General features: G+C 50.2%; 1 protein-coding gene across 8 annotated transcripts in view; it reads left to right on the top strand.

Annotated features, from left to right (window-relative positions):
* The window catches only part of Crhr2 (corticotropin releasing hormone receptor 2), a 46,537-nt gene that overhangs the window by 15,555 nt on the left and 17,106 nt on the right, over window positions 1–13,876 (top strand). For 5 of the 8 annotated variants that reach the window (XM_023564274.2, XM_063240232.1, XM_023564276.2 and 2 more), the window contains 4 exons: window positions 21–146; window positions 12,111–12,196; window positions 12,898–13,007; window positions 13,325–13,442. In XM_023564274.2, the coding sequence (XP_023420042.2) occupies window positions 21–146; window positions 12,111–12,196; window positions 12,898–13,007; window positions 13,325–13,442 (440 nt within the window). The remainder of the gene's footprint in view (window positions 1–20; window positions 147–12,110; window positions 12,197–12,897; window positions 13,008–13,324; window positions 13,443–13,876) is intronic. The other 3 variants (XM_023564275.2, XM_023564280.2, XM_005002846.4) reach the window with 1 other exon arrangement.

Genomic DNA, 13,876 nt, shown 5'->3' with positions numbered 1-13,876 from the left:
CTACTCTCTCCCGTCGCCAGGTCCCTACTCCTACTGCAATACGACCTTGGACCAGATCGGGACATGCTGGCCCCAGAGCGTGGCGGGAGCCCTCGTGGAGAGGCCGTGCCCGGAATACTTCAATGGCATCAAGTACAACACGACCCGTGAGTGCCCCTTGATCCTCGCCTATGGACTGTATGCCGGCCCCCAGGAAGGCTGTTTGGGGGTTGGGGTGGGTTAGACCCCGTGTCGGAGACCGCTCAGGGCTGCAGTTCCCGTATTTGAGGACTCCTTAAGTGTTGGGACCTCAGAAATGGAGGATTTGCCCACAATTCCTGTGCTCCGTGTGGAGACAGCCAAGAAAAAGAAAACACTTCTTCCTTTTAGGGACCATCTTCTCCCCTCTAATGTTGCTCCTGTGCCCCAAGCTCCCCCGTTAGGGCACCATCTCTGTTCAGACAATGCTTCCCCTCCCTAGAGCGCCTCCTCAACCCCGCACCCCCGGGGTGAGGGCCATGATCAGATTCTTTATTACTGAAGAGGAAAGAAGAAAGCCTAGAAGAGATGGGGTGAACATGCCAGTGATAGGTGCGCGGCGTGCTGGGAGCCAGAGGTTGTGAGATGTCATGTTTCCTAATCGAATATCCAAGACTGGCCCTATGGGTGATGGGTCAGGAGAGCGGGCAGCTCCAGGTGATGTGTGGGGTCTGAATTGAGACCACCCACTAGCACCAAAGCCTGCATCCTCCTTCCTCCTGGCAAACTTCATGCTGGCTTGACCATGGGGAAGTCAGCAGATGCTCCTGGAGGTACCCAGCCTCCAGCCAGGGTGTTCAGTTGGAGCTGGTTGGGGAGGAGGGGAGAATGTGTGTGTGTGTGTGTGTGTGTGTGTGTGTGTGTGTGTGCGTGTGGTCTATTCCTCCTGGAAGATCTGAGGGAAGCTAGGCATGAGGTCGATGTGATGCTTTGGATCAGCCATTACTGGCCCACCCAAACATCACCCTTCCCATATGTAGCCCTACCCCACAGCAGAGCGCCCCTGAGACTATATGCCTAGCTGTTCCAAAGCCCTCATCCCTGTGAGCCCTCTTGTAGCATCTCTGTCATCGCTCATACATATGTGCATGCCCATGTACCTGTCGGTGCTGTCCAAGGTTGTGGCCTGGCCTTGGTGCTGAGGGACTGGTAGAAGGCAAGGCAGCAGTGCCTGCTTCCCTGCCGGGCTGCAATCCCCTGGCCATGCCAGTGGAGGGCTCTGGCAGTCCAGGGAGCAGTGTGCTCTGAGGAATCCAGGACAAGGTGCTCCTAACAGAAGGGTCTGGCAGAAGGGGAGAGATTGCCCAGGAAGGTTTTTGCATCAACTAGAACATGCTTCCTGTCCATGACTAACAACAGATCTCCCTGGAGGGAATCTAGGTCTGCCACCTGGGGGAACGCAAGCAGAAGAGGAGACTTCCCTGCTCTTCCCAAATCCCAGCATTATAAAACTACATTTTTGTGATCTATGAGCTTTGTGGAGTGGGGCAGTGGAAATCAGATTAGGCCCAGACAGTAAGGGCTGTCAGGGCAAGATTACGTAACAGACTTTCTTAATTCATATTCTGGAGTCTAAGGGAGCTCTGCCTCAGCTATAGCCCAGGCTAGAGAAGGGAGTCCCTCCTTCCCTACCCCTGTCAAGAGTAGGGCCTGTATCTCTTCTTCAGAGCAGAGCCAAGCACACTATTATTCAGGTAATTTATTGAACACCTACTATGTGCTAGCTTCAGCATTCCATTGTTCTGAGGCCCTTGCAGTTGCAGCAGACAAAATGAATACAGCCATAAATGACCTGATGGCAGAGAGTAAGGGGACTATGAGAATGGGGAGGGCAAGGATGACACATACCAGACCACTCACATCAGATCAGTGGTTGAGGTGGTAGCAATCAGCCCCTGGTGTCTAAGGAAAAATTTGCTTCATTGGAGCTGAAGTGCTGCTTGCACTTTAACTCCTGAAGATAGGAGGAGCTTTGCTATTATCAGCATGCAAAGTGGGGCAGAGAGGGTTCAGCCAGCCCAGGTAGAAAGATGCAGCTAAGGGCATGGAAATGCATGATTGAGTTTCCTCCTACCTCCAGCCAGCCAGCTGCTGCTGCTTCCTCCTCCATTTGTGTTTTCAGTGGAATCCTTCAGAAAGAAGGCCACAGAGAGGAAAGCACTTCTGTGAGAAGCCTGGGGAAGGGTCCAGGTTCCTCTTCCTGCCCCAATCTTGTTACGCTGCAGGTAACTCTCCCTGAAACCTCAATCCTTAGAGGACAAGAATTGCCCAGTAGGGAGAACAATGTATGCAGTGGTCCTTGTGGTCACTCAGCTCAGCTGAGCATGGAGAACACACCACAGAACAAGCAAGCATTGATTATTGTCCAGTTTGCAAGCTCTACCATGCTCCTAGACACATTGCTGTTATGCCTACACTGAAGACACGAATGAGGAAGATCAGAGTCAGGAAGTAATTTGCTTGAGGTTTTAACCAGCTCCCATTAACCAGCACAGCCAAGGGACCCACAGTCCTCACTCTTACCATGGGGCAGCACCACCTCCAGGAATGATGCATTCGTCTTGGGAGCAGACTAGAGGGGGATAGCAAGGGGAGGATGAGATGGAGGCCTTTGAGCTGCACCTCTGAGGCAGGTTGGATTCAGCTAAAGAGTGTGTAAGATATTGAAATGAGACCAGAGAGGAACATGGAGGGCTACGATGTGTAGCACCACAGAGGCCTTCACTGTGAGTGCAGGAGAGAGCCTGGGTGAGCTTATGGGCAGAGGAGCTCAGCTTGTGGCATCTAGTCCTGCTGAGGGAGAGGGCTGATAAGGAGGTGACCAAAGCTTCCCTAAGGTGGAGCAGAGCTGTGGGTGCAGAAGAGGGCACCACTGCCAGCGACCTTGGGCACTGCAATGACAAGGAGGTGAGGAGCAGGGGCAACACTAGTGCACAGGGAGATGCTGAACACAGTGTAGGCTGCACTGATTTTTAGGAGCTGGGGGGACACCTAGGTGGGGGTGCCCAGGAAGCCATACTGGGTGGGAAAGCCCATGGGTGAAAGGGAGACACCTAGCAGATCTCAGGCCTCAAGTCATTGGGAGCAAGCTTTGGAGGGCAGGTCAGTACTTCCATTGCTCTCCACCAGGGATGATTTTCAGGCGTAGCAACAGCCAGGGGAAAGGAAGGGACTTGTGCAAGGATGCATTCACTTGCCATGCAGAGGCAAGTGGCTATGTGTCCCCTCGAGTGCTGCCTGCATCTCCCTAGGCCTCCATGTGTCTGTACTGTCGTGCAACTCATTAATCCTTACACCCACCCAATAATAGATACTTAGTACAGTAAGCCCCTGATGGTCAAAGTCCATTCCAAAACATGCATAAGTCAGATTCACTAAGTACCTGACAAGGAGAGTCTTATAACCCCTTGACACAGTGTATTGTGTAAAGCATAAGAAAACCAAAACTCCACATCAACACTGCTTCCCTCTTGCTTCTGGGCATCCTGGACTCTGAATGAGCACTGCACTTACTGCACACTATCGCACTGCACAGTAGGCACACAGCAGCACCACTCTGACAATGTCCTGTAGACCCATGAGCTACTTTTGTGATTTTTTTTCACATCTACATAATACTAGGTCCATTTGCATCTGTGAAAGTTCACCACACAAATGTTCATAATTCAGAAACCTACTATGGTCCTCATATTACACATGGGAAAACTGACACACTGGGAAGTTAAGTGACTTCTCTCATAACTGACAAGGATTCAAATTCAGGCTCTGCAGCCTGTCAGGAAGCAGCTCTGCCAGTTACCAGAAAAGGGCTTTGGCAGAAGAATATTTACTGGGGAGCTTATGGAACCACCGATCGCAATGAAGAGCCACACCTGAGGTCCTCAGCCAAGAACAGGGCAAAGCTGGCCCATGAGGGAACCCTTGCCTTCCCTGAGTACCCTTCCAATGCCATCAACTCTGACCGCCAGCTGGCCCACAGTCCTGCTGCCACCTCTGCCCTGGGGTCTGAAGGACCTGCAGGGCTTTCCTCCTCTCTGTTTTGTGGACACCAGTTCACACTTCCCTCTGGCAGTGCATCCCATTCGGGGCATCACTGGGCGTGGTGGCGAGTCACACACACCAGTTTCACAAGGCAACCTAGGGTGCAAGGTCTGGCATCCTACATCTGTGGTGGGAGTTGGCCTTTGCCTCTTCCCAGGGTTTCCAGAGCACAGATTTAAATCCTGGGAATTCGAAATGTCCTTACAAAGTATAACTCAGGGCAAGTCCTATCCCTTTCCTGGTCTCAGTTGCCTATCTGCAGGGAGTAGAGAAGTGAGTTAGGTCAGCAGAGGATTGCTGAGCTGGGAGAAGGCATTCAAGTCCCATCTCCCTGCCATCTCCCCCATTCCATAATGCTCCAAGCTACTTCTGTGTACCTCCTGTCTTCCTGTCTCGCTGTATGTGTGGTCTGTGTCTCTTTCCTGTTTCTGTTTCTGAATGGACCTCTTCTATCTCTTTCTGTGTGTCTGTCTTTCTCTTTTTCTTTCTGTGTCTCTATGTCTTTCTCTGTCTTTATTTCCTTCGCCCTCTTCTTCTCCATCATCTGTCTCCCATTCTCTCCCTACTTTTTTCCTGGACCTCATCCCTCCTCTCATCCCTCTCCCTTTCCCAGTCTACTATCTCTCCCTGCCCCATCTTTGTTCTTTCTGCCCTATTTGCAACTCCTCTTGCCTGTGCCCATGGTTTATTGTGGCTGCAGAAGAGGGTCCTGCTCCCTCCCTCCAGGACATGGCCCATTTTCCTCCTGCAGAATCATGCAGCACACCTTGGCCCAGCCTTGCCTTTGTGACCTCAGACTCTCACTATGACCTACTGGAATCAGCTGTGCCCATCTGCACTGAGCATCTGCCAGGACAAGGGAAGAGAAGACACCCCGCCTAGCCTCACCCCATCCCAGAGCATGCCAAAGCTTTGCTTTGTTAAAATAGAAACCCATATGCTGAGTAGTCTTCAGCCAGAAGGGCCTCCCATTGAGTCTGCCTGCTTAGGTGGGACTCTACTTTTGAACTCCAAGGGGGCAAAGATGGCAAGAAAGTTTGGACTCTGCCCTCAGGGAGTCCCAGGGTACTTAACGATCAGGACTTGCACAACCCACAGTCAGAGATTCGAAAGAGAGCTTGGCAGACACTGGGGCATTGTTGGGAGGCTTCCTATGGGGTTGGGGTGGACCTTGAAGGTTCTGGAGCAGTGAATGCCAGGCAAGGCATGGGTCTAGATCCTGCTAGCTGAGAGAGCAGGCCACTTGTCCGTAGCTGCTGGATATAGAACCAGAATGCTCTAGAAGGATCATTCTTAATTTTTAGAATGTAGCATCTAAACCTGAATCCAAGGCTCTCTGAGACCTTCCCTGCCCCTCCCCTCCTTCCCTGGTAGGTCAGAGTGTACAGCAGCATCCCTGGTCCTTTCCCTCACCCACCACCAACCACAGCAGAATCCAGAACCCTAAATTTTTCCTACAGGAGCTCTACCCCCAGGGACCACTAGGACCTCCCCCAAAGAGCTTATTATTCCTAGGTTATTTGGGCCCCAAGTGCAGTCATCTGAGCACGCACCTCAAACCAGATGCCCTAGACTCAGGCCTGAGGTGGAGATGGAAGGAGCCCATGCCAGTCTGGAGGGTTTGGTCTAATCCCAGCTTTGCCACAACTCACCAAGTGACAGGTGCTCTTCAGTGTCGTGTCTTAGTTTTCTTTCATATGTAAAAGGTAGAGAGAATATTATACTGACCTCATGGGCCAAGGCAAGTTGGAGAGATAACACTGCTTGGGGGTTCCCTGTATGGAGCTGTGGGATGGGAGCTGATTCTAATGCTGCTCATGTTGCTGGCTATCTCACCTCTGGGCAGATTTTCCTCCTTTTTTGGGCCTCGATTGCTCTATGCTAAATGGTCTCCCACACACACCCGGACATTGCTCTTTCCAGGGCAGCCTCTGCCTCAAGGGTCCCCTGCTCCCCTTCTTCTCTGTAGGCTGGTGTCATGGCGACAGGCCCATTGAGTGTTGCTAAGGGCGGCCTGAAAGAATGAGCTCCAGCAGAGGCTGCAGTATGGGGTGGAGCCTCCTCCTACCGCTCCTCTCCTGGGGTAGCAGTGACCTCACACTGAGCTGGATTGCATTCACTCCCTCCCCTTGTCCATGCACCCAGAAAGGTCTCTATTACATGACTTAGTGCATCTGTGACTCATCTTCCACCATCTCCTGTGAGTATGGACTCTTACCTCTCCATGCCTCCTGCAGTTGGCAGGGTATTGAGAGTAAAAGCCAAGCACTTCTGAGGACCCAGAGTGTCCAGCTGAAACCCAAAAGCCAGTGTCCACATAACACAGCAGAAATGAAACAGAATTTCTCTGACCCTGCATGTCACAGGCAGATGGCTCCCAAGAGGCATTTACCACTCACTGTCTGGGTTGGCGATGGTAGATTACCAGTCTCTCAGCACAAGACAGGCGAGGACTGGGTGAATGTGCCCATACATCTGACCCTTACCACCAAGGCCCTGCAGCCCAATCAAGCAGAAATGTACAAGGTGGGCCCAGACACACCCAATCACAAGTATCCTGTAGCACATCAATGCCAAGGAGAAATGTCACCTCAGGGAGACGCACCTCATCTGAAAAGTCCACGAGTTGTCACCATGATTATGCCTCTGATCACCCCAGCTTGGCCACAGTTCCCCAGTGGCTGTTATGTGGGAGTGAAAGAAGTTAGTCATGCCCCGTAGCCCAGCCCAAGCAATGGTGGGCAGCCTGGGAGAAGAGATTGGCTAGGAGATTTTTCCCATGAATAAAAGTGACTCAGAATCAAGGTCAAAGATTTCCAAGCAAAGCCTCAAGCCAGATGAGGAGGACAAGGCTGTATCTGAGGAAGTCCAGCTCCAGGCAGTGAGGGGGCTGATGGTAACGCTTTCTTTCCTAGCTACCTGGACTCTAAATGGCCAGGACCCTGCTGAAGTGCTCAAGTGGCTGCATCTGCCAGAATGCAGTACAGGGAGAGACTTCTCCCTTCCAGAGACACTGACTCCAGGTTGTCCCAGGGGAAAGTGTGTCCCAGGAGACAGAGCTCTTGTTCTAACCCCAAGTATGTGTTTCTTTCCCTCTTTGGGCCCCACCAGATCAAATGAGGGAGAGGCTACTGCTCCCCTGTTAAATTCATAAATAAATGCCCACTGATTCCATTTCCAGTGTGCTCCCCCCACAAACACACACTTTTAAAAGAATAGCCAAGATTTCTGTGCCTGGAATCTGTGGAGTTGCTTTGTTTTTGAGTCAAGGATACACTATGTAGTTTAAGCTGGACTTACACTATGTAGCCCAGGCTGTTCTTAACTCATAACAGTCCCCCTGCCTTGGCCTTCCAAGTGAATGCTGCCCTCAGATTTGCTATTCAAGACTGACCTTCTCCTCAGTATGGGTTGGACTGCAGTGGCTGAGGTTTTGGCAGCAGGATTAGCTCAGCAGTAGTGTGTGAGAGAGACCTAGATGCCTCCTTGCATATGTGTGACTGTTTTGTCTTTGCCATTCAGCCTGGTGGAGCCAGGCATCCTAGGTGGCAGACTGTCCTCTTGAGTAAGCGAGGACATCAGCCCCCTCATTGCCTGGAGCTGGACTGCCTGGAGCATTCTAGTCTCATTGTCTTCCCCAGGACGTAATAAGCAACAGCTTCAACCTTGGCCCACCTTGAGGGCCATGCATGGCAAATTCTATGCATCCTTAAGAAAGAATCAGTAAAAGCAACCTTTAGGAAATCTCAGCCTGGTAGTACAGAAAAAGAGTAAATTCATACTCCTGGGAGCCTCTGGGCTGGGTGGGAAAGCATGAATTCTTTACAGGGGTCATCAAGAGAACAATCCCATCCCAGTCTGAGCCAGGGAGAAATGAGTAGGTGGACCCCTTAAGGGGAGTGGCGCCATCATGGGAGCCACACATTGAACTGTGGCTGATACGAGTCTTAAGAGAGACATGAGTTAGCTTGATTTCTTTGAATTGGGCACAGGGCAGCAATGTGAGTACAAGGTGGAAGAGCAAATTCTAAGGAGCTCTCCAAGGTAATAGTACTCTCTATAGAGGCTCTCTACAGAGGTGAAGGACAGGGAGTGGTAGAGTTTTTGCTGTCCGTGGTGCTGAAATTCTGAGCCTGGACATTGACCTCATTCCTTCAGTAAATACTGCTGTTTCCACCTCCTGCCATCCTCTTCTTGTCATTTTCTTTCCAGATATCAGAAAGCCACATTGCTGCCCCACAACCACCAAAGCCTCGCTTACCCTTTCATAACGATAACCAGAAAAGGTCCTTCACAGTCTTCGTTTCCCATGGTCAATGCCTTGCCAGTAAGATTATCAGAAACAGAGGGGCTAGTGAGCGGAGCATTTGAAAGTAATATAGTGGTGTTTGGAGTTGTCACAATGGTTTGAGATTTATTGGTTTTTAGTAAATTGGGAGTAAAATTGAGTCTCCTGAGATGCCAGTAGCTCCATCAAGAACCAACTTACCTATGATTACCTAGCCACAGACAAAATCATGGCTAGATTACAGGCTCCTGTCTCCCAGCCAGTGCTTGAACCACTCCAAGTGATTCCCTGAACCAGTAACATTGGTGTCTGAATGGAAAACAATCATGCTTCAGGTTAGGGCCACTCTGAGGACAGGAACCAGGCCTTCCAAACCACAGAGCCTTGCAAAAGAAGACCCTGCCTGCATCAAACAGACCTAATGCCCCCAGCAGGCCACTCTGCACACTTTTGATATCGATCCTCCCCAGGGGCTCCTGTGTTGCTGTGGTAACAGGCACCTACCTTGCTGCATCTAGCCCCACAATTCTGGCCTGGCCACTTGCCCTCAGCCTTTCCATGCCCATTCTTCTATGTTTCTGGGGGCAAGGTGTGGAACCTCGTCTAATTCTGTCCAAAGCTGTGCCTGATATCTTGGCATCCTCATTAGCAGCTGCCTGGAGGACAGACAGTTCTGTCTTTGAGTTCTCCAGTGTCTCATCCTAAGATAGATCTGGGGCCCCAGAGGGACACTCTCCCCATCCCCACATCCCACACCATACACCCTGCCACCCGGATCTCAGCAGACCTGAGTTTGGTATATCCCACATGGACTCACTGGCTAGCTTTGGAGGAGGGATCCAATGATCCCATATAGTCTCTGCCTACTTCTCTGTCCCCAGGGGCTCAAGTCCAATAGCAAAGAATTAGGTTCAAAGAAAGTCCATACTGAATTACAGCAAACACTCTAACATGCATTTTTGCATTTCAGACTATGAATTGTGGGACAACAGTGGACTGTGAAATCAATTTAGTGGGTCATGACCAGCATTTGTATATGAAGTGAATAGAATATGTTAGAACAGAAAAGAGAGGAATACATTATAGCTAAGATAATTTTTTTCTTATGAAACTGGAATCAAATGTAGGGAGTGTGTGAATTGTGATACAAAAAAGTATGTTACTGTACTTCAAGATCAATGAAGTGTGAAGGCCTATGCACTAAAAGATAGGACTATAGAAGAAGGAAGTACTTAAAAGGAAAGGATTGCTTCAGTTCTGCATGCTGGGCAAGAGACCATAAAGGAGGTGGGATTTGAGTTGGGTATAAAAGGTAGAAGTTATCTGTAAGCAGTGAGTGAGTGTGAGGAAGATGCTTCAAGGATGGATCAGTACAGAGCCAGGTATGTGCCAGGCCTGTGAGTGCAAATCTCAGCTGGATGTGCACTTGGTAGACATGGGGCCAGGCATGCAGGCTTTTGGTGTCAAGCTGAGGAAGTTGGACTTTATTCTCGAGAACAGTAAAGAAGCTCTGATCACATTTAAGCAGGAAAAAGCATGGTTGAGGAATCAGAATAGTAGGGAAGCAAGAGAGGAGGATGTTGTGCCAATCCAGGCAAGAGGACCAGAGAGAGAACTGTGGGGTGGGCAGAGGAGGCAGATTCCAGTGAAAGGAAAGGAAGAGATAAAGTGCACAGAACTTGAGACCTCTGAGGTGTGGGTGTAAGGACAGAAAAGGCCCCATAGCAGCATCTCCATCCAGGCCACTCTCTCACAAATTCTCCCTGTGGACAGAAACACCATGACTTCTCGCACTTTGGAAGTGAGTGTGCTGCACTCTGACCTCAGGGATCTCCCCATCTTATCGGCGGGAGCAGACAGCCACATAGACCACTCAGAGCTTGCGTTAGGCAAGGGCTAGAAAGCAGAGTTCCAGCCCTCAGGACTAGGGATGCTCAGGAAATAAGAAAGTAGTGGAATGGAAACAATCAGAGAGGTTACCTACTACTGAACTTGAGGCAACTGGATAACATCTATGATTACTTTCCAAGGAGGTAATGTTTTCTGCCCTTTGAGCTACAACCAGGAGGGGTGTCTATCTCACATAATATAGACCTGTTCATAGGGACTTTAAGGCCTCATCAGAAAGACTGCATTTTGCAAAAAGATCTGCCCCTGAAGACACCTTCAATGCCTTACTCAGTGATGTCATTGGCCTCACGTGTCAAGGTAGCCCCTCCCTCAGGTGCTCCAGTGTCACTGAGGAAGACAGTCCCAGGCTTCAGATGCTCAAAGCCAACCTGGGAAGTCAGGTGGATGGGCAGAAAAAATAAACAGGTCTGTTTTTTGAGGTTCAGAATCAGTGTGAGACTATGCAGTCCCCAGCAGACTTGTTGGACCCAGCTAGATGCCATGCCTTGTCTTGCCACGCCCTGGAGGCCAGATCAGGCCACTACCACTACCCTGAACTTGAAAAATCTATGTGCTCAGAGCACCAGATTAAAGAATAATTAAGCTAATAGAATCTTTCCCATTGTTTTTGCTCTTCGCCAAGTGTTTCTGAATGATTCCATTGCTTTTAACTCATCGTCAGCTCAACGGAAGTGGATTTTTAAATAACTTAATTATTTTAGAACTCACTGCTTCCAAAAACAATCTGAGGTCCCCCTGTTCCAGCTCTACAACTCTGTGCTGTGAGTGATTTGTTTTAATTAGCTTTATATTGTATATCTAACATAAGCCAAAAAGCTCCATAGCAGCGGCCCATTAGCTAGAGGGCAGAACCTTGGCCCAAAGCACCCCAACAATGGATCACTCTGAATCTATAATCAAGTTGGGGAAGTGGAAGACATGCAGCCCTTCACTCCCTTCTCCACAGCAGGAGGCTCCCAGTGGAGGCTGGGAGTGGGCTACCTGCAGGGGTTGGCTTCACAGTGAGAGCTGGATGGAGAAAAAGGCAAGCACGCCCAGCCATCAGCTTCCCACACACCCCTTTGATAAAACCTGTACTTAGGCACTGCAGCCACTGCTGCTCCAAAATGCCTTCTCACCTGTCACATTCCAGCTTTGATATAGATACCAGCTCTCAAATACCTAAAGACATCACATGGTCTCCCTGGCAGCGGGAGCTCTAAGGCAAGAAAGGAGTCCTGCGTCCCCAAGTTTCCCTGGTTGCCATTTGCCACCACTTGATGATAGCTGAAATGTCAGGAACACAAGAGCAGGAGCCAGACCTGCTGTCATCCTCATACCCTCAGCAAGTAGCTTCACTTTTTTCTTAAAGTTTTGCCTCCTCTGTAAGATGAATTTATCCCCTATCAGCAGCCACTTTGCAAGGACTGCATGCAGGAAGACCTTGCTCATGGAAACACATGATACAGATGGTAGTTATAAAAATGCAGTTGTGACATGGGTGGAAAGCGCAGAGCTCATAACTGTAAAAGGATTAAGGCAAGAACAGCAATTCTTTGTTGTGCTAAAAAGCAGTGAATCTTCAGCCACAGTGCTCACAAGTGGGTTCAGTTTTGAAGCAAAACACTAAGTGTACAAAGAGCTAATCAAAGATAGCATCTAAAATAGTTATTAGCATATTCTTCATAAGTAAGGTAAGCCTTTTGTGCAACTTTCACATAAATTACTTTCATGTAAACTTTCAGACATGCATTGTGTTTCTGGGCCCAGAGAAGCTAAGAAATGTGGACCTTATCCTGCAGGCACCAGGGAACCAGAGAGGGTTCTTGAGGAGGGGAGTGACCTGACTCTTGGTGGTTGGCATCTTCTATAGGAAACGCCTACCGAGAATGTTTAGAGAACGGGACATGGACCTCAAAGATCAACTACTCACAATGTGAGCCCATTTTGGATGACAAGGTGAGTAGCCCCCCTGCCCCAACCCTGGTCCTCATACCTGCGTTGGGACTGGGATTGAGCAGAGAGGATCCCAAAGTTGACAGAGCCCATCCTTAGGTCGCCCAGTCGTTCTTTTTGCATTTCCTGCCCTGCCTCTCTGCCCCGTCCTGTGCTCCGTGACACTGTGGTTGGGAGTCAGGAAAGGGGCACATGCAGTCCTGCCAGCAGGACAGCTATGGCTGATGGAGGACATAGCCAAGGTGGCACGGGACGGAAAAGAGAATAACCATGGGATCAGTGCTCTCCCATACCTAATGGCTATGTGCTGCTGAGCCTCGGTTTCCCCATCTGGCTTGCTGATTCTGATTCTACTTAGAAACAAGTGCAGTCTCAAGCTGCACTTGGGAAGCTGGGGCCTGTGCCAGCTTTCTCTGCAACTGGAGTCTTTTGTTACTTTGTTTAGATTCAGTGGCACTTAGCTATAATAAAAAGTGACCTACGTAGTTGGAGTAGCATTCCCCAGTGCTGTGCAGACATGCTTATTTATAGAGTCACCTGGGCCCACTAGAACAAGTTCTAAGAGCCAGTCGTGGGGGCAGAGGGACACACATAAGGTCTCTTTTGGTCCCTGAAATTAGGACACATAGGATTGGCCATGGCTAGAGTGCCCAGCTCCATGCTACATACCCATGCTCCATCTGCCATGTTTGTTATCTATCCAGCAGAGGAAGTATGACCTGCACTACCGCATTGCCCTTGTGGTCAACTACCTGGGCCACTGTATTTCCATGGTGGCCCTGGTGGCCGCCTTCCTGCTTTTCCTGGCCTTGCGGTGAGTCTACTCCTTCCCTGTACTCTCCTAGTCCCCATTTCTCCCAGGCATTCTCCCCTCCTCCAAGGGCCCAGGGACCGTGGATGGAGAGGGTTGGGCCAGGTGCCCAGACACTGGTCATCAGTAGGCACAGGGGTGCAAAGCAAGCCCAACCATAACAACCATGGGAGTGGAGGCCTTGGCTCCCATGCAGTGCCCCCTCCACCCTAGGCTGAGTTTCTGCTTGACCTCTACCCCCCATGGTCCCTAAACCCAGCTACTTAGAAGCTCTGACCCCAAGGGACCTCTCCCGGCTGACTTGGGCTGCCCTCCCTCAGGAGCATCCGCTGCCTGCGGAACGTGATCCACTGGAACCTTGTCACCACCTTCATCCTGCGAAATGTCACGTGGTTCCTGCTGCAGCTCATTGACCATGAAGTGCATGAGAGCAATGAGGTCACTGTTTGGGGATGTTGGGCTGGGCTAGGGGCTCTGGACTCTGGCAGGGGCTCTCTACCTGACACTCAGGTGCAAACCAAGCTTGAGCTTGCCTCCACCCCAGATATTGTTCCCTGAGAGCCAGGCAGAGTAAGGCCCAGCTGCTTGCACCTGAGGGCAAGCAGGTTCTTCCCATGCCTCTCCCCGTCTTGTGGGGTCAGGTCCCTTAAGAAAAAGGTGCTGACACTAACTTCTATTGAGCTTATCTCACTTCATGCCAATGAGACAGGTTGGGACTCTTGTCCCCATTACATAGATATGAAAACTAAGGCTTGGGGAGCTTAAGTGACTCTCCAAGGTCACATGCTATAATAATGCCCCCACATCAAGGACTTCCCACATATTAGACATCCACCTAGATTTTGTCATATTGTGCTATGGCCAAGTCATTT

This window comes from Cavia porcellus, unplaced genomic scaffold (genome assembly GCF_034190915.1).
Source record: "Cavia porcellus strain 051 isolate PalLab524CR breed Dunkin Hartley unplaced genomic scaffold, mCavPor4.1 scaffold_2, whole genome shotgun sequence".
NCBI lineage: Eukaryota > Metazoa > Chordata > Mammalia > Rodentia > Caviidae > Cavia > Cavia porcellus.
The sequence above is the reverse complement of the archived record's forward strand: the minus strand, read 5'-3'. Positions and strand labels throughout refer to the sequence as shown.